Source organism: Lytechinus variegatus, chromosome 9, assembly GCF_018143015.1.
Source record: "Lytechinus variegatus isolate NC3 chromosome 9, Lvar_3.0, whole genome shotgun sequence".
Lineage (NCBI taxonomy): Eukaryota > Metazoa > Echinodermata > Echinoidea > Temnopleuroida > Toxopneustidae > Lytechinus > Lytechinus variegatus.
This window is the reverse complement of record NC_054748.1, coordinates 19,848,588-19,875,172: the sequence shown is the minus strand read 5'-3', so window position 1 is coordinate 19,875,172 and position 26,585 is coordinate 19,848,588. Positions and strand designations below refer to the sequence as shown.

At 39.2% G+C, this 26,585-nt stretch overlaps 1 protein-coding gene across 1 annotated transcript in view; it reads left to right on the top strand.

The window, feature by feature from the left end:
• LOC121421267 (abnormal spindle-like microcephaly-associated protein homolog) overlaps nucleotides 1-21,547 on the top strand; it is a 40,106-nt gene extending 18,559 nt beyond the window's left edge. The window contains 12 exon segments of the mRNA XM_041615929.1: nucleotides 1,494-1,579; nucleotides 3,488-3,700; nucleotides 5,159-5,360; nucleotides 6,294-6,568; nucleotides 7,323-7,517; nucleotides 8,515-8,754; nucleotides 9,188-14,161; nucleotides 14,589-14,930; nucleotides 16,793-16,985; nucleotides 17,480-17,634; nucleotides 18,710-18,862; nucleotides 19,577-21,547. Coding sequence (XP_041471863.1) covers nucleotides 1,494-1,579; nucleotides 3,488-3,700; nucleotides 5,159-5,360; nucleotides 6,294-6,568; nucleotides 7,323-7,517; nucleotides 8,515-8,754; nucleotides 9,188-14,161; nucleotides 14,589-14,930; nucleotides 16,793-16,985; nucleotides 17,480-17,634; nucleotides 18,710-18,862; nucleotides 19,577-19,861 — 7,313 coding nt within the window. The 3' untranslated portion in view covers nucleotides 19,862-21,547.
• The last annotated feature ends 5,038 nt before the right edge of the window (nucleotides 21,548-26,585 follow it).

Sequence of the window (26,585 nt, the reverse complement as noted above, 5' to 3'; positions counted from 1 at the left end):
AAGTAATGGGGAGAGTTGTTCAAGAAGTGACATCACACATCTTTGTCGCATTGCCAATTTGCTATCTCCATAGCATTAGTGATCGCAATATTCAAATGCTCATTACTTTCTCATTATTTGTCTGATTTTTCTCTAACTTATGTTGATCTGTTTCTTTGATTTTTCTGTTTTCACACAAGCTATCTTGTTCCAATGGTTTCATTCTCCTTTAAGATTTAAATTTGGGGTTTGAAGATTTTTTTTTTACCACGCTGCCAACCATATTTGGATCCTTACACCCTGATGTAGAAGAAATCAAATAAGATGGACAATGTGGGGTTTTAATACCTGGGGCGGTATTCTGAACATTGTCTTATCTCCATATTTTATCTTATCTCAGAGATATGACAAAATCGGTATTCTGGTGGATGTCATAACTTTTGTCACAAAAATTGTCATAAATTTTGTCTTATCTCTTTGGCGCGCACCAAAAATACGCGGCTTTAATGCGCGTAATCCTTTTATACAAGCAAAAGATATGACAAAAGTTATGACAGGGGGTAGCAGTCATAAATTTTGTCATATCTTTTAGTACCAAATATCCCGATACCCTGCCGACTGAATGTCAAGCATATAACGATATCATTTAGATTAGATTGTGGTATTAGTTTCACTCATCATCCACGACAATTTTTAAAATTATTTTTTCATGCTACAATTAGTTAGGCCCTACATATTAATTTCTCTTTTTTTTCTCTGTTTTCCTTATTTTTCTACTTCTCCTCTAAAATCCTTCACAGCTCCCTGTCTCTCTTTGTAATTAAGCGCATCAATATTCGCGTAGTTGCGCGATGCCACCAACAGAATTGGGAATACCCCCTACCTGTCACAGGGCATTCCTATTGGCTAGAAGGGCTCCCACTGGGAACTAACAATGATTTTGATTGGATTGCTTCCGAAAAGATGGGTGGGAACTTTGAGAGATATGACAGGGAAAAGACAATGTTCAGAATACCGATTTGTGACAATCATAGCGGTGTCACATCTCGGAGAGAAATGACAAAATTTATGACAAAAGTTATGACAGAGTTACAGAATACCACCCCTGTTTTCATGCCTTTGCTCACCATATTTGGTTGCCGGATGCATTGATGTTGAAACTTTAATGCAAGATAGAAACAAGAGGAAAAAACAATTTTTGAATAGTGTTTTTGAAAGTTCCTTCCCCTTTGTAATTTGATAGTCCTGCCAGTGTTGAAAAAGATTAGAATTAAACTCAAATCTTGAAAAATTGTATCCATCATTTCTTTATAAGTTAGTTATGTAGATCCCTTAGCTGAAAACCATTCTCATCTGCATACCCTCATTGGTTATCTGGTCATGATCATCCTTATCCGAGTATAAAAGCAATTGCATCTGACTTGTAATTGATATATGAATTATGATTGAAATGATATTGCATTTTGATGTACTAACATCTTCCAAATGATTGATGACATGTCAATTTCTTGTAGGCGGTGGCCTGAATGAGAGAGTAATTGTAGATGGACATCGAGAGAAGACTCTGGAGCTCCTCTGGCGAATCATATTTCATTACCAGGTAAGGTGTCTTCTGTTGTAAAAGGTAATGATGAAATCAATGAATGGGGTTAAGATAGATGCAGATCTGCCAACTAGTACTGATTTTCAGGATTTAAATGACAAGAATACTGATTTTTTTTTGGAAATTACAGATTTCTAAAGTTTTTGTTGATATTTTATGGTATTTTTTTAAAAAACATATTTCCTCACCTAAAATACTGATTTTCAGCTTTTGAAATACCGAAATGTTCTTGTTCAGGTTGGCAGCACTGTAGATGTAATGGACATTGAGCTGACTTGTGGGAGTGTGAGAGCTGATTGCAGCTGGTTTTTATTTCAACCTACGTACAGCTCTTTGTGTACAATGCCTGTACCCCAAAGAATAGGACCCTTTGCAATTTTAGCTATTTCATTTGTTGACACTCACATTCCAGGGGGGTGTTTCACAAAGATTTAAGTATGACTTAAGTCGCACTTAAATGCCGACGCGTACAAGATATGCAACGCGCGATCTTATTGATAGATACGCATTGGTGCGCGTCCTCTTGAGACGATCTGACCAATGCAGTAAGCCTTTCATACCGTACGCAACCCGGTATTTAAGTGCGACTCTAAGTCATACTTAAATCTTTGTGAAACACCCCCCTGATCTTAAAAAAATGATCACCTGGGGGGTGTTTCACAAAGATTTAAGTATGACTTAGAGTCGCACTTAAATGCCGAATTGCGTACGGTATGAAAGGCATGACCGCATTGGTCAGATAGTGTCATGAGGACGCGCACCAATGCGTATCTATCAATAAGATCGCGCGTTGCATATCATGTACGCGTCGGCATTTAAGTGCGACTTAAGTCATACTTAAATCTTTGTGAAACACCTCCCTGTTTGGTAAAATAAATCTTCAAAGCAATGTTACTACCAGCAGAGCTGCCAAGTAGTACTGATTTTCAGTATTTAGTACTGAAAAATTAGAAGAATACTGATGGTTTCATGCAAAATACTGATTTCTAATGCTTCAGTTTTATGTATTGCCCTTTGCTATTTCTTTGAAGATACTGATTTCTTCACCAAAATACTGATTTTCAGCTTTAGAAATACTGAAATGTTCTTGTTCGGGTTGGCAGTTCTGGGGCCCGTTGCAGAAAGAGTTGCAATCAATCGCAACTCTAAAAATCATGCGCAACTTGATTTTCAACCAATCAACAGAGCGCATTTTGGACTTGCGATTGATTTCTTGGCTTGCGTTTAAACGCAACTCTTTCTGCAACGGGCCCCTGTACCAGCTAGTCCTTTTGGTAGTTTTTGTAAGGAAAGTGATCAGTTTCCCTCCCACGACTTGTAAATTTATAGCTATACTTTTATACTGAGCTTGTAGGTTCATTTCCCTTTTCCACTGTATATGCAAATATTTAAAAGAAATAGGTGAATAACAGATCCTCTCAGTGAGAAACAATGATGATGGCAATGAAGATTATCATGTTGATGCTAATAATAATGACAATGATGAAAATGAAAATTTCATAATTTATTTTTCGAAATAGACATGAAATGCAATACTCTGAAAATTTGTTTTGCCCAATCGATCATGGGCCCGGCAGCCACTGTGCAGCGCCAGATTGACGAGGCTCTATCCCTTTAAACAGGGTAGCAGCAACTCCCAACTTTTACGTCTTTTGGTCTGACGCGGCCGGGGTTTGAACCCCCGAACTCCCGGTTGTGAGACGGACTTCAATAACTTTATTATTTCTTATCCAATTTTAATAACATTTTTGGCATGTTGCTAAGTGAATTCTACCCTATGTATTAAGATATAAATATTTTCAGCCCGGACCATCCCTTTAAACGACGGTCTACATTAAACCCGAGTTCAGTATACAGGCCATAGACACATTCCCTATTCTCATTTCATTTTATAAATACCTCTAGGTTGGGGTAATGCTCAATGAGGAGCAGATCCGTGAAGAGATCGCCTTCCTCACCAAGCACCGCAAGCTAAAGGAGAAGATGAGCGCCCTCAAGGGCTTGAACCAAGGACCTTCCCAACCAAACCTTGATGGACCACACCTCTACTTCAAGAGCCCACAGCTTATGCTCCTCATGGACTGGTGTAAAGCAGTCTGCTCATTCTATGATATGCAGGTATGCCAATGATCCATAGGAAGCAGTGCATTATTTGTTTTATTTTTTCTGACCGATTAATTCCTATTTGTTATGACTATCGGGCATCGTAAGAAACTGAAGATTGATTACAAATCGATGTGGTGGGTGTTTCATAAAGCTGTTCCTAAGTAAAGAACGACTGGTGATCCTTTCTTGTGGTAAATGGTATATTTATTGGCAAAGGTTAAGCGCGTAAGAAAGTTTCACCAGTCTGGGGTGTCTTCAAACTTGATTGTATTTAAAAGGATTTCTGATCTGCTTCTAACAAGGAATCTTTCTGTCATTTGTAAAATTGCAGCAGAATTTTGGAGCTAATAGAAAGGCACTTCATTAACACAAGGAAAAGGCTCTCTGAAACATCATAATTTTTCTGCATAATCCTTAGATAACAATGATGATTGGCATTTGTAGAGCGCCATCTATCTACATGTAGAAACAATCAATTTCAAGGCACATTTTTATTATTATCAATACCCCGGCTTTAGCTCCAGCTGCCTTTCAGCGCTCATGTATTCAAGGAATTGATCCTGCCGGGTACTCATTCACGTTACCTGGGTCGTGTGCAGCACATGCCATGGCTAGGATTGGAATCCATGACCCTCTGTTTTAAAGGTGAGAGTCAGACCACGGCACGCCCACAGAATTAGAACTTCACCGTGTCATTCTTTGATGACCAAGCCCTGTGTCTCCTGATCCACAATTATCCTCTGTGCCTGCTCCCATAAAGAAAAGGAAGAAAACATGCTAGAATTTCTTGGATAATTGATCAATTTGTCAGATTGAGAACTTCACCGTGTCATTCTGTGATGGCAGAGTTCTGTATCACCTGATTCACAATTATCCTCTGTTCCTGCTCCCATAAAGAAAAGGAAGAAAACGTACTAGAATTTCTCAGATAATTCTTGATCAAGTCATTTGTTTCCCTTAGATTGAGAACTTCACTGTGTCATTCTGCGATTGCCGAGTCCCGTATCGCGTGATTCACAATTACACTCTGTTCCTGCTCCCATAAAGAAAAGGAAGAAAACGTACCAGAATTTCTCAGATAATTCTTGATCAAGTCATATTTGTTTGTTTCTCTTAGATTGAGAACTTCACCATGTCATTCTGCAATTGCCAAGTCCTGTATTGCATGATCTGCAATTACCCTCTGTTCCTGCTCCCGTAAAGAAAAGGAAGAAAACATAGAATTTCTCTGGATAATCCTCACAATTTCTGTTCTTTTCCCTTAGATTGAGAACTTCACAGTGTCATTCTGTGATAAAGAAAAGGAAGAAAACATGCTAGAATTTCTTAGATAATTGATCAAGTCATATTTGTTTGTTTCTCTTAGATTGAGAACTTCACAGTGTCATTCTGTGATAAAGAAAAGGAAGAAAACATGCTAGAATTTCTCAGATAATTCTTGATCAAGTCATATTTGCTTGTTTCTCTTAGATTGAGAACTTCACCGTGTCATTCTGTGACGGCCGAGCCCTCTGTCTCCTGATCCACCACTACCACCCATCCCTGCTTCCCTACGACAGGATCAACCAGAACACCACTCTCATGCAGTTCCAGAGGGAGGAGAGAGAAGATGATCTCAACGCCTCCTGCGACGAGGCCTTCAACGGAACCTGGTCCCAGACCTTCTCACCAAGTAAGTCCTCAGAACAGTAGAGCATTAGACGGCCTTCCAGCATTTTTCCAGACCAGTGTCCCGTAACACAAAGATTGGCTATTAATCGCGAGATGAAATGGCCTATCACGATCATCGTTGCATGCACATTTTGCTCAATAGACTGACTAGAAACCAATCAGAATTGCTCTTTCAAATTAGCAATTAACTTCTCAGCTTTGTGTTATGGGGGAAGAGAATATGCAATTCATGTGATGTGTACATTGTCTAATGGAGTGTTGCTAAAACCTTAGAATTCATTTCAAGTCAATTTTTGGTCCAAACCTTATCGTAAGTCTTGAAATTAATTGCAAATTTGCACTCGATTGCTCAGCTGCTTTTTGAAACAAGAACGTTGGGCTCACTAGACAGCTTGTGAGAGTGTTTTCTTCATCAGCTCTCGGTTAATAACCATGTCATGGTGAAGAACAACTGTCTTAGAGCCTTTTCATGAGGTTAGTTTTAGATGTGACTGCATAAACCTGGATTCACCTCTTTGTTCAAGAATCAATCGTTGGACCTTAAAAACTGTCAAACTACCAGCTAGCTAAAAAGTAGACAATGAGTGTATTTTTGAGGACAAAATTTCTGGATGGATACTTTTCAGGAAGCCATAGCAAAATCAAGTCCCAATGAAAGGACCTGGGGGGTGTTTCACAAAGATTTAAGTATGACTTAGGTTGCACTTAAATGTCGACGCGTACATGATATGCAACGCGCAATCTTATTGAACAATACGCAGTAGTGCGCGTCCTCTTGGCATAATCTGACCAATGCTGTCATGCCTTTTATACTGCGCGTAACTAGGCATTTAAGTGCGACTCTAAGTCACACTTAAATCTTTGTGAAACACCCCCCAGGTGTTCATTCTCAGTCAAGTGGATAAAATGCATTTATTTCTTCATGAATCCACAGGTACTGGCAAGGAAACCGACCAGGAAAAGCTCCTCGCCAACGAGCGCCAGAACTTCAAGCTCCTGTACGAGAAGGTCAACGAGCTCGGCGGGGTCCCGATGATGGTGCGATCGGCGGACATGTCCAACACCATCCCTGACGAGAAGGTGGTGATCACCTACGTCTCCTACCTCTGCGCACGCCTGCTGGATCTCAGGCAAGAGACGAGGGCAGCGCGCACCATCCAGCTGGCTTGGAGAGCTCATCATTTGAGGAAGGAAGAGAAGATGAGGATGGTGGGTTGCTACTTTGCTGTATATTGGGGAATATAAAGAAAAATTATGGAGTTTGTCCTACTTATAGCTCAAGTTTAATTGTCACCATATCCTCATAGATCTATGTCGGGTTCATTTGCATAAATTCAACTCTGAAATCATGAGATCTGAGCTAAATATGATCACATCAACAAAGTTACGCACATGTTGGACAGTGTTTTTTTTTTTATTTCTTGGATAAAAACAGGACCCTGTCTGGCAAAGAGTTATGATTGATCCGATCAACCTCAAGTATATGAAAATCCAGCTATGTCATAATTTTTTCTATAGGAAATTTGCACAATGTCCTTTGTAAACAAATATAAGAACACTGAATTTTCAAGAAAACTGTATTTATGAATGGACATCATATCTAAAAAAATATTTGTTGAACGAACATGCTGTTTTGATGATGACGTTGCTGGCTTTCCATAGTTGTGGCTAATTGGATCAATCGCAATTCTTGATAAGATTGGGCCCTTACATCTAGTGGGAATGCCATGCATACTTATATTGTCAATATCTCAGCATCTACTCATTTCCTTCCGTAACCATTACGCCCATATATTTTAAATACAAAGAAGCTGTTTCGATTATTTATTTAATTCTATTCGAATTAATTGTAATAATATTAAATTGTTAACAAAACTGGTTTTTATGTTCGGATGTATTTTAATGCTATAAACCTTAAGAAGCTAAAACCATATATCTGTTCCTTTTAACTCCCTTCCTGTAGGTCAGAGAGAAAGCTGCAAGCAAGATTCAGTCGGCCATGAGGTCTTTCCTCTTGAAGCGCCGTGAGGAGCGTATTGGTGGCGCTGTGCTCAAGATCCAGACGGCTGTCAGGGGTTTCCTAGCCAGGCAGACGGCCAGGAGGTTACGACGAGAGGCAGCCATCAGGAAACAGGTCCAAGCTGCCACGCTGATTCAGGTGGGTACATTTCTTTCATCGATTAACTTTGTTTTTTATTTTTCTATGCAAACTCACTTTTTGTTTCAATTTTTTTGATAGTTTTCTATTATTATTGATATTTATTATTGTTATTTTATTGAAGATAAATGAATGTAGTTGCAGTACACAATGATTTCATGAGAAAGTCTTAAAATCCAAGCTTAACTGTCACTATGTCATCGAGGATCTAGTCTGGTACAGTTGCAGAAACTGAACTTTGTGAAATCATGAAATCTAATCTGAAAAAAAATCACACGGGAGATCACCAACACAGACGAGCACATGTGGGGCAGTGTATTATTATTGCTTGGAAAAGGACCAGACAATGTGCCCCCGAATATTGTGCTTAGTTTTCTTATTACTGAGCAATTACACTTAGGTGGTAAATTGATTGTATTCTGTATAAACTCCTTTTCAAATCTTAACCACATCTGGCATTTATCTTTTAAACTCTTTGGCCCGTATTGTGAAGTCGGGTTTAACTTAAACTCGGGTTTAAAGTGTGGTTTAAGTATGGAGAGCCAATTGTTACATAAATCACTAACAGTAGAGATATGATATTTCAGCTTATTTGGCTCTCAAATCATTCATAATTTTCTAGGAAGTATGAATAGATGATTGTCTTCACCATCGATGAATCAGGAAAGAGCACAGTAATCATAAGAAACGTACAACTTAATAAAAATTTTGACACTTTTGGCTTCCCATAATTTTAGTACAGAGTAGACACTGGTCAAAGTTAAACCTGACTTCAGAATACAGGCCTTTGGATGGAATACACAGAAGTCAGTTTGCCTCAAGCTGCATTGGTCTATGGTCTACACCACAACAACATGCCCAAAAATATAGAAATTTTTTTGAAACACACGTTCTCAATTAGGAATAATTGTACTGTCATGATGAATGAAAATCATACCATACAATCACAGCATCATCTGAATATTCAAACATGGATATTTTCTATTTCTAACTTCAGGCTGCAGCTAGAGGTTTCTTGGTAAGGCGAGCCATCTCTTGGCAGCACCGCGCTGCCACCGTCATCCAATCAGCCCTCAGGGGGCATCTGATCAGGACGAGGGTTGCTAGGATGCAACGAGCCGCGTTGACGATCCAAGGCTGGTATCGATCGCAGCAAGAAACAAGGAATGCTAGGAAGAGATACGTAGAGCTAAAAATGGCATCAGTCAGAGTTCAGGCCATCTGGAGAGGAATTCTGGTAATTTTTTTTCTTTACATGACGTCAGAAATTAGTGCCAGTATATATTTTAGAAATCCAAATTTCGAGCCGAAACCTTTATTTTCGGTCCTAGGGGCCGTTGCATAAAACTTACTATCAAAGTACCTTTGTCATCCAAGTGTAGCTTCCCTGAAATCCTTGATTCTGATTGGCTGTAGTGTTTCACAAAGCTGTTATTCATTCATGATTTTTTCAAAACTGAAATTGATGTTCAAATGATATCACAAATAATTTCTAATGCTTCTTTTTACTTATTAGTGTATAAATTCCATTAATGAGATTTTAAATAGTTCATTGGTTTCCACTCTAAAGTAAATGCTTGTGTATACCTTGTTCATTTGAACCTATGCAAAGCATGCATTTGTTATCACCACTCTACTCTTACACTGTTTTTTAATCTTTATTATTACAGGTTCGTAGATTGGTTGAGAAAATGAAGGCAGCAATCACTATCCAGGCTGTCTGGAGAGGCTTTTACGTGAGACTATTGTATCAGAAGCAGCGAGCTGCTGCTATCATCCTTCAAAGCCATTTCAGGAGACATCGTGCCATGGAACACTTCAGGAAGCTTAGAGGAGCTGTCATCAAGATGCAGGCTCTGTATAGGTCCAAGGTCAAGGGTGAAGTACAAAGGGCCAAGTACTGTGCCTTGAGGGATGCCGCGATTGTCATGCAGAAAGTCTACAGAGGGCGGTTGGTGAGGAGAGATGTGCTCAGAATCAGAAGTGCTGTGAAGATCCAGGCTGCATTCAGAGGTTGTATACAGAGGGCGGTGTACATGAGGTTGAGGAATAGTGCTGTTCTTATCCAGGCCCATGTCAAAGGGGTCCAGGCCAGGAGGAGATTCGCCATGCTTCGACAGGCCACAATTGTCTTGCAGACTCGCTACCGTGCTGTCCTGAATGGTCGTGAGGTTTGCAGAGAGTACAACATTCGACGTGGTGCAGCCATCATCATCCAGTCGGCAGTGCGCAGTTACCAGCAGAGACAGCGCTTCCTCAAAATCAAACACAGCATCGTCTGTTTGCAATCTGCTGTTAGGAGGTATTTGTGTCTGAGGAACTATAGACAGCTTTCCCAGGCAGCTGTTGTCGTGCAGAAAAGATATCGAGCAGTGTTGCTTGGCCGACAGGTTTGCAGAGGGTACAATATCACAAGAGGGGCAGCAATCACTATCCAGTCAGCAATTCGTTGCTACAAAGAGAGACAGCGTTTCCTCAAAACCAGACACAGAATCGTCATTTTGCAGTCCGCTGTTAGAGGACATCTAGCTCTAAAGAAATACAGGAAGCTTCGTCAGGCAGCTATTCTCGTGCAGAAAAGATATCGAGCAGTGTTGCTTGGCCGAGAGGTTTGCAGAGGGTACAATATCAAAAGAGGGGCAGCAATCACCATTCAATCTGCAGTACGTTGCTACCAAGAGAGGCAACGCTTTATCCAAACCAAAAGCAGAATTGTCCTTTTGCAATCTGCTGTTAGGAGATATCTAGCTTTGAAGAATTATAGAGAGCTTTGTCAAGCTGCCAGAGTCATGCAGACAAGATATCGAGCAGTGTTACTTGGACGGAGATTGCGGAGAGAGTACTGCATTGCTAAGGGTGCAGCCATCACCTTACAGGCTATTTGGAAAGGAAACCTTGTGAGGAGAGAGTTCTTGAGAATGAAATCAGCAGCCATCAAGCTTCAGTCTGCATTCAGGTGCCACTTTGCCAGGCAGAGGTACATCAAGTTGCAGGAAGCAAGTATTATCCTGCAGAGGCGATTCCGAGCTGCGCTACAGACAAAACAGGCTGTCCTGGACTTTTGTATTGCCCGTGGTGCCATTATCACACTACAAGCAGCCTTCCGGGGATATCTCCAAAAGAAGGATTACCGGCGAACAAGAGCTGCAGTCATCAACCTGCAAGCCTCTACAAGATGTTACCTGGTGCGTAAGGAATTCTGTGAAAAGAAGTCTGCTACAATTGTTCTCCAAAAGCATTGCCGTGCTCTTGTTGCTGGGCGCAAACAGCAGGCAAACTATCGCTGTTTGAGAACAGCTGCTATTACTCTGCAAGCCAACTACAGGTGTCATGTCCAGAGGAATTGGTATCTCAAGCAGAGATCATCAGCCATTAGCATCCAAGCTGAACTTCGTAAGGTGCTGGCTAGAAAGCGGTACCTTCAACTCAGAGATGCAGCCATCATCCTACAGACTCGATACCGTGCACGTGTCCTAATGCAACAGCTCACCCAAGATTACAACATGAAGCGCAGTTCGGCGATTCGTCTACAGTCTGTGTACCGTGGACATCTCCAACGCAAAAATTTCCTCCATCAGAAATCATCTGCCGTGGTTATTCAAGCAAGGGTACGTGGATATCTTCAACATCGCAGATATATGAGGGTGCAATGGGCAGTCCGTACCTTACAGGAGCGTTGTAGGGCATGGATGACAGGTAGGACCTGTGCTGAGGAGTACTATCTTGCCCGAGGAAGGATTATAACCATCCAAGCATTGTACAGGGGATACACTGCCCGAAAAATATTGAAGGCTCAGAATAAAGCTGCAACTACCATTCAGGCAAGCTTTAGGAGCTACGCAGCCAGGAAGAGATATACAAGCATAAAACATGCAGTCAGAGTTCTTGAGACTAGATTTAGAGCGCTGATCCTTGCGAGGGAAGCAAGGGAGGCATTCTTGAAGACCAAAGCTGGTGTCATCGCCATGCAGTCACTTTATAGAGGCTTTGCAGTGAGGAAAGAGCTTGCACAACAGCATCAGGCTGCCACTGTAATACAGTCGTCCTATAGATGCTTTATTGAAAGATCTCGGTACTTGCAGCTCCAGAAAGCAGCACTTGTACTCCAGACCCGTTATAGAAGCCTTCAACTTGGTAGGGCGGTTTGCGAAGAATTCAATATCAAACGAGGAGCAGCTATTACTATTCAAGCTGCATATCGCGGTTATTGTCAAAGACAAGTCTTTTCCAGACAAAGACAGTCAGCCATCGTCATCCAGGCTGCTGTGAAAGCTCACCAGGAACGTAGGTCATACGTATCTCTCCGTAATGCTGCAGTGGTTGTTCAGAAGCACTTCCGTGCCTTGCTGTTGAGCAAGAGGATAAACATGGAGTACAACATAATGAGAGGAGCAGCTATCACTCTTCAGGCCGCTTATCGCGGACACCTTCAACGCAAGTCTCTCGCCAGGCAACATTTAGCTGCCACTCGGATCCAATCCAAGTTTAGAGGTTACATGACCAAAAGATGGTACTCTTCTGTGTGCAGAGCTGCGGTGGTCCTCCAAACGAGATATCGTGCAAACAAGCTTGCTCAAGCTGTCCAGAATGAATACCATATCACTCGAGGGGCAGCCATCACATTGCAAGCTGCCTATCGTGGCCATCTTCAGCGCAAGTACCTTGCCCTGCAGCACTATTCAGCTACGAAGATTCAAGCATTGTTCAGAGGATTTGTTGCAAGGCAGAACTATTTGAAAATGGGTCATGCTGCCAAGGTTCTGCAGAAGCACTTCAGGGCTTTGAAGCTGAGTAGAAAAGCACAGCAGGAGTACCACATCATGGTTGGTGCAATTGTCACCATCCAGGCAGCTTTCAGGGGACTTGTTGCAAGACGGAAGCTCTGTATACAGCATCAAATGGCAACGAGAATCCAAGCTTGCTTCAGGGGATATTTCCAGCGCATCAGGTACCAGAAGATATCCAATGCTGCTCTTGTTCTTCAAAGGCGCTTTAGAGCTGTACTTCTTGGACAGAGGATCCGAGAGCATTACATCCTTTGCCAATCCTCTGCCATCAAGATTCAGACATTCTATCGCTGCCATAGAGAGAGGAAGGCCTATACCACCAAGAAGCAATCTGCAGTGAAAATCCAAGCAGTAGTCAGGGGATTCCTTGGGTTTACCCATGCCAAGAGGTGTAGGCAGGAGAGGACAATCGCAGCAATGGCTATCCAGAGGCGATGGAGGGCTAATGGTCTCAGGAACCAGCAAGTAAGGTGTTACAACATCCAGAGAGGTGCTGCCATCACTATTCAAGCTGCAGCGAGGACTTTTTTAGTCCGTCAAACTATCAAGAAACAGCACAGAGCAGCCACCAGCATTCAGTCCTTCTACAGATGCCACAGAGCTGTCCAGAGTTACAGGAAAACCTTGAATGCCGTTCATGTTTTGCAGGATCACTTGAGGGCACACCTCCTAGCTAAGAAAGTCCAGGAAGATTATGTCTGCCTCAGGAAGGCAGCTACAACTGTCCAAGCATTCTACCGTGGTCATTGCATTCGCAGGAGGATCGCTATGGAGCATGTTGCAGCAACTACGATTGAATCAGCTGTGCGACAATTCATTGCCAGGAAACGTTATTTGAATCTGAAGAAAGCAGCTATCGTACTTCAGAGAAGATTTAGGGCCACAAAGTCTTGCCAGGAAGAAACTTTGAAATACCACATCACCAGAGGTGCCTGTATAACTGTTCAAGCAGCTGTCAGGGGCTTCCTTGTCAGGAAAGCCTTAAAGAAATCCAACCGTGCAGCCACAGTCATCCAAAGCGTTTACCGTAGCTTCAGGCAACAACAGAAGTACAACCAAGAGAGGATGATGATCATCCTGCTTCAGACAAGGATTAGGGCTTACCTTGCAGGGAAGAAGGTCCGCCAGGAGTATGACGATTTGAAATCTGCAACCTTGGTGGTTCAGAGTATGTACCGTGGCCTGATGGCAAGGCGATTGGCTGCGAAGCATCGGGCAGCTCGTTGCATTCAATCCACATTCAGGATGCATCGTAGTAGGCAAATGTACCTGAAGCAGCGTAACGTTGCAGTCAGAATCCAGGCTCTTTGCAGGATGTACCTAGCGAAGAAATCGTACAAAAAGGTATATTCTGCCGTCTGTATTCTTCAGAAGCGCACAAGAGGGTACCTGGAAATGAGGAAGGTCTGGAGACATTATAAACAAAAGAAGAACTCTGCTATCATTATTCAGTCACACCTACGCCGCTGCATTGCAGAAAGGAGGTACCATAAGCACCGGCAAGCTGCCATCTGCATCCAGTCCTACTATAGGCGCATGGTGCAACGCCGGAGATACAAAACCATCAGGGATGCAGTACTTGTAATCCAGAGGCGTTACCGCGCCACCACTCTCATGCAGAAAACCCAGCAGGAGTACCACATGGCCCGTGGTGCTGCTATGACCATTCAGGCTGTGTTCAGAGGGTACGTGCAGTGCTGCAGGTATAGGAATCTACGGTACCTTGTGATCAAGATGCAGGCAAGAGCTAGAGGTGCCATGGCTAGGCGGTGCTTCGCTGACATGGTGAGGGAGAAGGAAGCAGCTGTGTGCATCCAGCGCCACTTCAGAGGATACCAAACAAGGAAACTCCTTGAGGTATGTATTCTTAATGCCTATCAATTAAAAGCTTGAAATCATGTTGTACAATTCTTTTGAGTATTTTCACTTCAAAATATCATTCAAATTTTAGTAAATATGTTAGTTCTGTTCTGACTGCAATTAAGTTTTTGAAAGTTGAACGCTGTAATTGGAGATTGAATATTATCATCTGAGATTAAGTATAATCAGTTTTGAAGATTCGTTAAAGGGTAATTCTAACCAATTGCTTACAAATACTAGTCTCTTCTATGAATATTGTTAATGGAAAAATTCAGTTATCAGTAAAGGGAAGACAACATCAAATTCTTATGTTGCAAGTTCATAGATAAGAAAAAATCATTAAGAATATTTTGAGACATCACCTTTGAGGTCCTTAAATCCTTACATTGAGTATCTTTATTTAATTTTATTCCTGCTTTCACAGGCCCAACGTCAATCAAGGCTCCGAGCCGTCCAAGCCTTTGCGGAACGCACCAAAGCCCACCTGTCTGTCATTCGACTCCAGAGGGCATTCCGCAACTTCCGCCTCCGCCGTGCTTTCAAGCAGAAGATGGACGCCATCACGTCGATCCAGAGGTGGATGAGAGCGAAGCTCCAACGTCTTCGGTTCCAGAAGATCAGAGCTGCGACATGTATCTTGCAAAGGGCAACAAGGAGGTATCTCATCAAGAAGAATGTTGCTGCTACACGGCTTCAGTCCGTTGCCAGGGTGTGGCTTGCCAAGCGACGGATCCAGAAGATGCACTCAGCTGCACTCAAAATGCAGGTTAGGCTTCATTGTGATTAATCATTTAACATTTAATTTCAGTCACTCTTAATAATTTTTATAGGGTATGGTCTTTTGAATAAAATTTGATACAATAGAGTCTTCTCCTGAAGACTACAAGAATACACTTGTCGAACTGTTGAGTTTGGGTGGTCCTTTTCAGGACCAGCACTTGCCCATTTAATACCTCGGTCACATTTGCTCTACGGCATGTCGAAAACAGCTTTTTTTAAACATTTTTGTACCAGCTACATATAGGTGATTGAATCAAACGAATACCTGATAATCCTCCCAAAATCCTTATGGATAATATATATTTAAATAGGGTTGATAATACATCCTTTTTAGGAATAAAAATAAATGAGTTTCTTTCTTGGAAACCACACATTCAGGATATATGTTCACGTATAAGTAGTACAGCTGGAATATTACATAAACTTAAATTTATATTACCAAAATATACTATGATAACTTTATATAATAGTCTTGTTTTGCCACATCTTATGTATTGTAATGTCATATGGGGTAATACATTTCAGTCACATTTAAAGAAGTTAGTTATTGCTCAGAAAAAAGTGTTAAGAATTATTTATAATGCTCCATTCAATTATCATAGTAATGAACTGTTTTTAAATTCAAAAATCTTAAAGATAAATGATTTGATAGATATGAGTGTTGCTAGATTTATGTTCAGCTATAAAATGAATACACTTCCTGACGTTTTCAATAACATCTTTAAAACAAATGACTCTCACCATACATATCTAACCCGCAAAAATAAAGATTATCGTTCATTTCTAGCACGTAAATCCACATCTCAACAATCCTTACGATTTAATGGTCCAAAAATATGGAATAACTTATCACAAGATTTTAAAGAATGCTCAACAGCCACTACTTTTACAAGAAAACTAAAGGATTTACTCTTTCATAAATATAAACAATTTACTTTATTATAGGTGCATCCTTGAAATTTCAAAATAAATTAAGTTTTAATGTTTTGTTTAACTTTTTGTTGTTTGTTTAAATGTCCTGTCTCACACTGTAGATGTAACATTTATTGCTTAAGTTGTACATACCATTTCTTTCCTGTTTTATGTCATTATTTTCCATATCTTATGCTTGTTATGGGCCCCTGGTGATAAGCTATTTGCTTCTTAAGGGGTCCACACCTTATGTATCAATTCCTAATTTAATTGTACATTTTGATTTGTAAATATATGTTTTATTGTTTTTACACATGAAGGTGAAATAAATGAAATGATGAATGATGATCATGAGGTGATTTGAATTAAAATCATTGAAATGGCTTTTTTGGACTTGCCTTAGAGTAAATGTGAGCGAGGTATAAAGATTCAGGGTGTACCATAAAACCTAACTACACTATTCTTTTTCGCCATGGAAACCTTCAGAAGTTACATAGGCCCGTATTCTGAAGTCAGGTTTAACTTAGACCATGGTCTAACTCTGTGCTAAAATTATGGGAAGCCAAAAGTATCAAAATTTTTATTAAGCTTTATGTTTCTTTTATTTACTGTGCTCTTTCCTGATTCTTCAACGGTGAAGACAATCATCTATTTATACTTCCTAGACAATTATGAATGATTTGAGAGCCAAATGATATGATATCTCTATTCTTAGTGATTCATGTTACAATTGGCTAGCCATATTAAAACCACAACTTTAAACCCGAGATTCAGTTAAACCTGACTTCAGAATACGGGCCATAGAGTCTGCATACATTGACTTTCTTCAAGTCAAATAATGACATATGTAAGAACCTTCTTTGCCTAGAGAGGGTTCTCTACAGGTATTTTGAGATTTCCTCACTGTTACACTTTGTTTAATCTTCTCTGATGCAGGCTCTGTGGCGAGGTCATCGAATCAGATGTAGTATCAAGAGTAAGAAGGTCAGCGCGGCTCGGGCACGATGCCAACGAGCCAATCAGAACGTCACGGAGGAGAAGAAACTCTGCAACCGAACCGCCACCGCCCTGGATTACCTACTCCATTACAAGAGCATGCACCGTATCTTAGAAACACTCATCAGTCTTGGTGAGTTACTAGGGACATGTTTCATATCTGTATTTTTTGACCCAGCATACGGTTGTTCAGAAGTCACATCTCATCTGGGGCATTAACCTTTTTACCTGAAGTTGTTTTTTACTCAGGTTGTTTTTATCGAAGTTTTGCCCTGTGGTAAAGTAAATGGCAGAAATCAGAATAGTTTTCAGATTTGACCAGTTTTTTCAGGTAGAAAGTTTTATGCAACAGGCCCCTGGTAATAATTCTTATTAATCCTTCACCTAATCTCTCAGATCACTCTACTCTCTCACCTCTCTTTTCTCTCAATTTCCACTCAGTCTCATTCATTCTTTCCACCATCCAAACACTCCTTTTCAGGACTTTCTAGATGGTAAACTGTAAATGTCCTCTTCATTGTATTTACAACTACACGCACACTCAAAGATTATCCGATACCTACATTTGTAATGAAAGTGCAATAGGATTATCCTATGACTAATAAATCATTGTTTTGTCTCCTACAGAGGTTGTATCTCGCCTATCAGCCATCTGCTGTCAGCGCCTGGTTGAAGCCGGTGCCGTTCCGGTCCTCTACACGCTGATACGGGGATGTAATCGTAGCGTGCCGTGTATGGAGATGATCGAGATTATCGTCAAGATCTTCCTCAACATTACAAAGGTAGGACTCGATGCTTGGTCCCTATTCATTTCAACTAATGGCTGGAGAGCATTTCATGAAACAGATTGTCTGCGATTTTCACTGACTCTTGTTATAAGCTACTGAAATCCTTGTATCTGATTGGCCCAGAGCAAATTTCCTCGTGAAAATCACTGACTATGTTTTTTGAAACGTTCCACCCTATAAGAAAATATGGAAACAGTAACACCCAAATACTAAAGTGCTTTTGCCTGTCAAGTTATTGAAAAGGATGCAAGGTAATTTCATAAAGTCAATCTTTTTTTTACATCGACCCCCATTTTTATGTCATCTTAGTTCACTCCACTAACTGCTCAAGCAGTGAGTTGAAGGTGCAACTGTCTGTGCAAAGAATATCATTTGTGCACACACTTTCACGATATCTGTGACTGAAATAAAAAAATCATTTTCTTCATCACTAAAACACTACTATAAACAATATACAGTTTTACAGTGCTCTTTGCCTTATTTTCCGTATGTCAAATGTCTTACATTAGCCTTAAAATTATATTTTGAAAACATAATTCCAAATTTATTTCTCAATGTGAACCTTCTACTTTGCGATTTAATTTTATATCCCAAATTTCAACCTTTACAACTTACAGATTTGTTTATTGAATTTAGTGCATGTATTTCAGTTATCATTACCATATTATAGCTTTTATTTATAAATATCTTTGGAATGTATTTTGTAACGTGCTCTCATCTATAATTACCTTGTAAGTGCAATATACCAACATCAATTAATTAATTGTTACATTATATTATTTGACTATTTCATTTCACTTATGTAACTATGAAATTTATGTTTACATTGTAATCTTTTTTGTATCAGTCTCCCGACTATTTTAACAAGGAAGTATTTTGTACAATAAACCAAAATGAATGAATGATAAAATTTTGTTGATGTTTCCTGTCACTTTCTTTTTCTCTCTTGTGCAGTTTTTCCAAGGCTTCATTTTTTTATAACATTTCACAGACATAATTCACAAGCAGGACCTTGCAGTGCAGAATGTCAAATCAATGTTTAATAACTAATTTTCTGTTTACCTTGTAGCACGACTCTACCCAGCATGCTGTGCTCGACGTGGAGGACTCCGTCACCACCTTGGTGGAGCTCCTTCAGATCTATCGTGAGAAGAACGGCCTCATCTTCTGCAAGACCTGCGTCATTCTCGGCAAGCTGCTTCAGGAACCCTCACAAGCAAAGGTGAGTTCTCGGCCCCGTCTTATAAAAAGTTACAATTGATCTGATCAACCATAACTATGGATGGCACGCAACGTCAACATCTAAAATGCAATTTGTTCAAAATATTTTCTAGATATGATGTACATACAAACGTTTATCGTTTTCTTGAAGATTCAGCGTGATTCTCTTTGTTTATTGTGCAAATTTCCTGTAGAAAAAAAATCATGATGTGGATTTCCGTACAGTTGGGATGAATTTGATCGATTTTGCAACTCTTTGAAAGACAAAATTAACAACCTAGTGCTTGGTGTTGTTTGAAGGTTTGCATGGTGGCATGTACAATTGCTGATGTGGTTTACGGTACACCATGTGGAGTGTTATAGGAACAGTGGATAGAAGAAGAGAAGTGGATAGGTGAGAAAGTGGAGATTTGAGAGTAGAGTATTCTTTCTTGAAAATAGTCCTGAAAAGGACTGTAAACCAGAAGGAAAGTTGATTGAGAACAGCTTGAGTAGTAGAGCTGATGAGGAGATGTTGGCTTGAGTCGGCGAGTAGAGATGATTAGTAGAGAGAGACTTGATGTTTCGGACAGATTGACTGTCCGTCTTCAGGAGTGCTAGTGCTTGTTTAAAAGAAGTTTTAGCATGCCAAGATCATATTGATGACTTGAGCTCACTTGAGGAATTATCTAATCGACAACTCTACTTTTTCATGACATTTATTCTTCCTTTACAGATCATCCTCTCATACCCCAAGACCAAGGAGAAAATCGCATCGCTACATAAGCTGACCTCTCGCAAGCATGCCATCGACGAACGCCGCATCAAGACCAAATCCCTCAATGCCTCTTCTTCCTTCCTCGGCACATCGTTCAACACCAGCTCTGTCGCATCGGCTTCGTTTGCCGCCGGAACTCCCCGCAAGCGTCGCCGGGTGCTCGCCCTGGCCGGTGCTGAATGGAACATCGAGAATCCAATGAGGGCGATAGACTTCTTGAAGCTCATGGCTGACAGAGTCTGAACAAACTTTTAGCTCAGACTCATAGCTTGAACTTTTTTATCTTTCAATGCTCATACCTTGAACTTGATCAATCATATCAAGATGTACCAACTATTAAATCATCTGTAATCAAAATTTGAATTGTTGAAAAAAGTAATCTTTTCAAATTTTTTTCATGAATATACTTATAAAGAGGATTCCCGGTTGTTTGGCTGGAACATGTATTTGTAATACTAGTTTCTAGCGTATATTTTTGTGATGAGTAAATTCTCTAAATATAAAGGCCCGAATTAGGTATGAGCTTCTTGGCTATGAATGACAGTTTTGTCTTGACTTTGTTGTTGTAAACTCTAAATGATATTTCATATGAACTGTACATGTTTGATAAAAACTCAACTGCACTGGTTTATCTGATTGAGCTTCCAAACATTTTTCTATCTGAGTACCGGTACTTGTAAACTTTTTAAAAATAATTTTTGTATGTGATGCTCCTTTGAATGAATCATCCCCCCCCTCCCTCCCTTCCTCTTGTTTCTATGGATCATTGATGTCTTCATGTCGAAGCAATATTGATTATCTGTGGCAGATACAAGTGGGGGCAAGGAACACGTGCCCCTCTATATCTTGAGAATAACATATTCGTGTCAATATAGCTTAATGAAATCCCTTCTGCTTTGTCTACCACAATTTTATGAAGACATTTATTGATTATACAGAATGGGGGGAATGATTCTGAACCTTTCCCAGCTGAATAATCATTTAGATTTCCATCATTTTGAAATTAACTCCTTTGACACTGCAGTGCAACTTTTGACCAAAAATTGTCATACGGATTCACTTGATTTAAAGGATGCATACTTCTCTATCCCGATAGATGCCTGGTACAGAAAATTCTTGCAGTTTCAATAGAAAGGGAAACTTTCAATTCAGATGGCTACTCAATGTAGATATGTAGATTGTATAGAATGTATACATGTATGTAATTTTTAGACCTACACAAAATATTCATATCTTTGGGGGTATATTACCAAGAATTAACAGGCGAGATGCCTTTAAATTAGTCTTAATAGTCAAGGACATCTGGGTCCCGTTTCATAAAGACTTGTTAAAATAACAAATGCAAGTTTTCTATAACAACTTTACTATCAGCCAATCAGATTGTAGGATTTCACTAGCTTATAACTGTTAATGTAAATTTGTTATTGGAACTAGTTTTATGAAACTGACCCCTGGACTGTTTCAAAGTTGCAAGTGTGGGTATTTATTCAAATGCCCAATCTAAATGAATTGTATTATTTGTTTTATAAGACAGTGATGTGGATCCTTGTTATTTGATAAACCATCTTCATCTCTAAACCTGTGTATTATTTGTTTTATAAGAGAGTGATGTGGATCCTTTGTATTTGATAAACCATCTTCATCTCTAAACCTGTGTATTATTTGTTTTATAAGAGAGTGATGTGGATCTTGCTATTTGATAATCCATCCTCATCTCACAACTATGACCAGTCAATAGAACGGGTCATTGGTACCAGTCATAAGCAAATTTTCCTAATATAAACTGTTGACGGTCATGTGATAGATTCCAGCCAATCAATGATCAGGATCATTATCACCATTTAATAATAACTTGTATTGTCCGTATTGATTATGCATTGGAAACAATGAAATTTCATGTTAAAAAAGATAACCTTTTTGTTTAATACTGGACACCTGAGATAATGTCTTTCTTCTGATTCAATTTGTAGAAGACAGGAAATTGAAGTTTCACAGAATGATGTAAATAAATGTACATCAAAATTTGTAAATAAAATCATTTGATTCCAGTACAATGAAATGAATATGTCCCTCAGAGTTTTTTTTTATTCGATGATTGAATTTCCTTGAAAACAGTTCTATATAATGGTGTAAATTGAGATTGTTGAGCGATTGTTCGAAGTCATATTTCTTGTTCATTTCCTAAAGTTCTATAAAGAGATTGGAATTATATTTTTTTATCTCTTCAGTTAACCTTTTTTCTCTCTCTGGTTTTATTTTTCATAAGCCTCTATCTCTCTGATTCTTTCTTTCTGTTTTCATTTTAAAGTGATTGGTTAACATTGGTTTGACTTATATTAAAAAATCTGAGCTAGAAGGTCACACTTGTCACCTGTGTCTGTGATATGTTTCAAAAATGAAGCCCAGAAAAAATTGCGTTCGAAAATGATTATTTAGTGCTTCAAAAATTGAAATATAAAGTGACCGGAAACACCATCTTAATTTCATCCAATACACTTATGTGTACTATTTAGGTGTCTATAAGACGCCTATTTACAAAATCGGGGTTTGCCCCTTAGTTTTAGCTTTTCATTCTCAATAATGGTTGTTTTCAGGGTTTATTAGTTCTAATACATGCACTTGTACACATGTTTCATCTTGGTTTGAGAATTTTTTAAATCAGCTGCTCGCAAAGTTAAACAATACCTTTAACTCTTCTCCCCTTTTTTTATTTTCTCGCACTCAATCTCCTGCTTATGGGAGCTTCAACCTTAAGTTAACCGGAGGGGGGGTTCCAATTGAACACCTTGTGAAATGCATGACTACGCCTCCGCGCAAATAGGGTAAAATAGAAAAGTACCATCCACTTCTCAAGATGGATATAAAATCTATCTCTTCTTTTTTCCCACTTTTTTCCATACAGTCACATTTGCTCTACGGCAAGTCGAAAACAGCCTTTTTTTTGTACCAGCTACATATAGGTGGTTCAAATAAAACGGTTGTTTTCTACTCGCCATAGAGCAAATGTGACCGAGGTATTACTACCTCTCACTCTATTCATTTTCCTGTGCCAAGTCACACTCTCCATCCCTCTTTCCTTTCTCCCCCACTGCCCCCCCCCCCCTCCTCTCTCTCCACCTTAGGAACGTAGCATACAACAAACCAACGGGGGAGGGGGGGTGTAACACAAAGGTTCTAAAGCTATTAAAGGGGTGGTCCAGGCTAAAAGTATTTATATTTTTTTTAAAAAATAGAGTAGAACTCACTGAGCAAAGTGCCGAAAATTTCGTCAAAATCGGACAACAAATAGCAAAGTTATTGAATTTTAAAGTTTAGTAATATTTTGTAAAAACAGTCCTCATGAATATTCATGAGGTGGGGTGATGATGTCACATCTCCACTTGTTCTTTTGTATTTTATTATATGAAATTAGGTTTATTCAAATTTTTTCCTCCAAGAACTAGAAAAATTAGATTGACAACTGATTTAGTACATTAGATATTTATTGCTGCAACTTATTTCATTATAAGTGAGACATTATTCACACCAGTATGAAATAATGAAAAAATTATGATTTTATGCAATAACATAAGAAAACGGAAAGTGGAGATGTGACATCATCAGCTCGCCTAATGAATATTCATGACGACTGTTTTCAAAAAATATTGCTAAACTTTAAACTTCAATAACTTTATTATTTGTTATCCGATTTTGATGAAATTTTCGGCATTTTGCTCAGTGAAGTCTACTCTGTGTATTAAGATATATTTTCAGCCTGGACCACCCCTTTAACCCTAAATCTCCCGGGGTATTTTGATTCTTGTCATTCCTGGGGGGCGGGGGGCCATTATGGCCCCCCTTAAGATCTCGGCCGCCAATCGCGCGAGCGACGCAAAAATTTGCAAGCTGGTAGTGTGCGATGTAATCTACAAGGCTGTATGGTAAAATTTTCCAAAATAATGAGATTTTATTTTATATGAATTAATTATGCTAATTTATGCATAAATCATACTCTTTGCTCTAATTTACTAAATAAAGCTCCTAGAATGCTAATTTTTGGTAAAAATTTTCTTTGTAGCATTCTTAACAATTGCAATTCAAAAAAACTTTGGTTTGGAAATAAATTTCTTATGTATTTTATGGTTTTATGAATTTCTTATGTATTTCTTTGTTTTTTTTACTTTTTGTTTTTTATTGTTTTTTCAATGGAAATTGTTCCAGACAATAATTCTGATCATAAACAAGGCAAAATTAATTAAGTTTAATCAGTAAAAGTACAAATAATGATACATTTATGAATTTTGGCTAAATACGCAATTTGCATTGGATTTGTACATGAAATCAAGTTTATGAGCAATTTTGGGTCTGACATGCACTTGCATAATGTTGCGTAATGTCGTAACCGCGTACCCGGGCGTCACAACTTTGGTCTCAAAATTTGCGCGAGACTTGAATGTAAAAAGTCAGTGAGCTGCGAGGTGAAAAAATTTCGCGCAGCAGATATATCGCGAAAAATGTTGAGGGGGGGGCCATTATGGCCCCCCCGGGAGAATTAGGGTTAACTCTTTAATTTTGGGGGGATAATATTGACCATTGTTTCCATGTTATTTTTCTTTAATTCAAGATTTCCAAATGGCACAAGTGATATATCGATGTTATCAAGAACTATTGCCTTTAATTATCTAATTTGACGGTAGGGTAGAAGACTAATTATTACGATTGCTGAAATCAATTGTAGGAATGTGCAAGATTGAAACATCAGCACGCAAAGGGTTAATTGCTAGTTTGAAAGAGCAATTCTGATTGGTACCTTGTCTATCTACTGAGCAGAATGTGGCATAAAACGATGATCTTGATAGGCCATTTCATTTCGCTATCGATCGTTAGCCATTGTGTTTTGGGGCCCAGAGCCTTGTCTTACAAAGAGTTGTGATTGCTCCGATCAACCTCAACTACAGATGGAAATCCATCAATGTCATAGTTTCCTTTTCCTTCAGGAAATTTGCACAATGCCATTGTTTTAAACAGAGAGGCACGCTAAATTTTCAATAAAATAACAAATGTCAGAATATACAACATTATACGTCACATCTAGAAAATATTCCGAGCAAGCATGCAGTTTAAATGTTGACGTTGCTGGCTTTCCATAGTTGTGGTTGATCTGGGCCCCGTCTTACAAAGAGTTACGATTGATCCGATTAATAGCAACTATGGATGGCCAGCAACTGTTTTCTTAAAAATTCACTGTGCTTCTTTGTTTCAAGGGGCATTATGCAAATTTCCTGTAGAAAAATTTACGACACTGATGGATTTCCATAGAGTTACGATTGATTGGATCAATCATAACTCTTTGTAAGATGGGCCCCAAATCAAACACCAGCCTTTGTGTTCGGGGCCTAGATCTTCGTCAGGATAGCCCAATCACCAATAAGAAAATAAAGTAATAATGGTCTTTCTTGGGCCCTGATTAATAATAAACACACCAAACTGTATGATGCGTGAAGGGAAACATTCAAAATGAAATTCACAGTAAATTCTGACTGATACGTGTCAATCTTTGATTGAAAGCATTGTTTTTATTTGTCATAAAATAAACAAAGCAGAATAAAACAAGGCATTAACATACATTGCATGAAAAATTGTAAAATAATACAATATTGAACATACATAATCTGGAAAATATTTGAAAAAAAGTACATAGACATTTGAGCGTACAAAATAATAACGTAGGAAAAACAAATCATTTGCAAGATAATTGACTTATCAGTAAACTACATGCAATTCAGCTGTGATGTCATAAATATTGATTCAGTTGCAAATATGTGCACAAATCCACATGATCATGCTAATATAAAACAAGCAAAGCAGTGTATGTTCAGCTGAGTTGCTCATTAACGACAGGTATATGTTTAATCACACTCTTCCAATAAACTTATTGTCATCACATCATCACATTTCCGGGGGGGGGGGGGGCACTTGCATTCACGAGTGGATACCATGGGCGACCATGGGGTCTCGAAAAGCACCCTAAACACGTAATTTCCATATTCTGAAAATGCACCCCTTAACAAGTATTGGCGTGTGAAACCCTACCCTTAACAAGTATTGGAAACAAAACGATACTCTTGGCAAATATTCCCTGAAATAAACCCCTAAACAAGTACAGGAATGTTTTATTGTTACAGGTCCTTCGGTCGTCGGCTTTACCTTATTTGGTTTAGTATGGCGACCCCACCTTCTACACCTCGCCCAAATCAGACTCTAAACACGAAGTGTTGGGGCAAAAAGGACATCCTTTATAAAACATTTTAATTTTGTTTTATCATCCCTGCAAATTAGACCCTAAACACGTAATTTTCCGAGCGAAATAGATACCTTTTTATTCTTATTTTTGTGTTTTTGACACTCTTATCACGTTACTTACGTAACGTGCCCTATCCTGAAAAATACTTCCTTTCTACGTGTTTTTTTGGTCGCGCATGGTATCCGCTCGTTAATGTAAGTAGCCCCCCCCCACCCGGGTCACATTTACAATGTATTTCATTCAAATACTGAAGATACGATTGGGTTACACTCATAACAATCAGTGTAAAACCTGGGGCCCGTCTTACAAAGAGTTGTGATTGATCTGATCAGTCGCAAGTATGGACGGCCAGCAACGTCAACATATAAAATGCTTGAATATTCAAAATGTTTTCTACATATGACGTATATTACATAAATTCATTGTCTTCTTGGCAATTTGGTGTGTTAGCCTTTGTTACAAAGGACATTTTGCAAATTCCCTATAACAAATTATGACCCTGATGGATTTCCATATCCATAGAGTTACGATTGATTGAATCAATCGTAACTCTTTGTAGGACGGGGCCCATGTCATGGATGTCAATATCCACTGTCTCTATGTCTGGTAAGATGCTCATTTGCATAATTAATACCAGTTCTGGTAACAATCTCATAATTAGTTTGAACAGAATCCAATGAAATG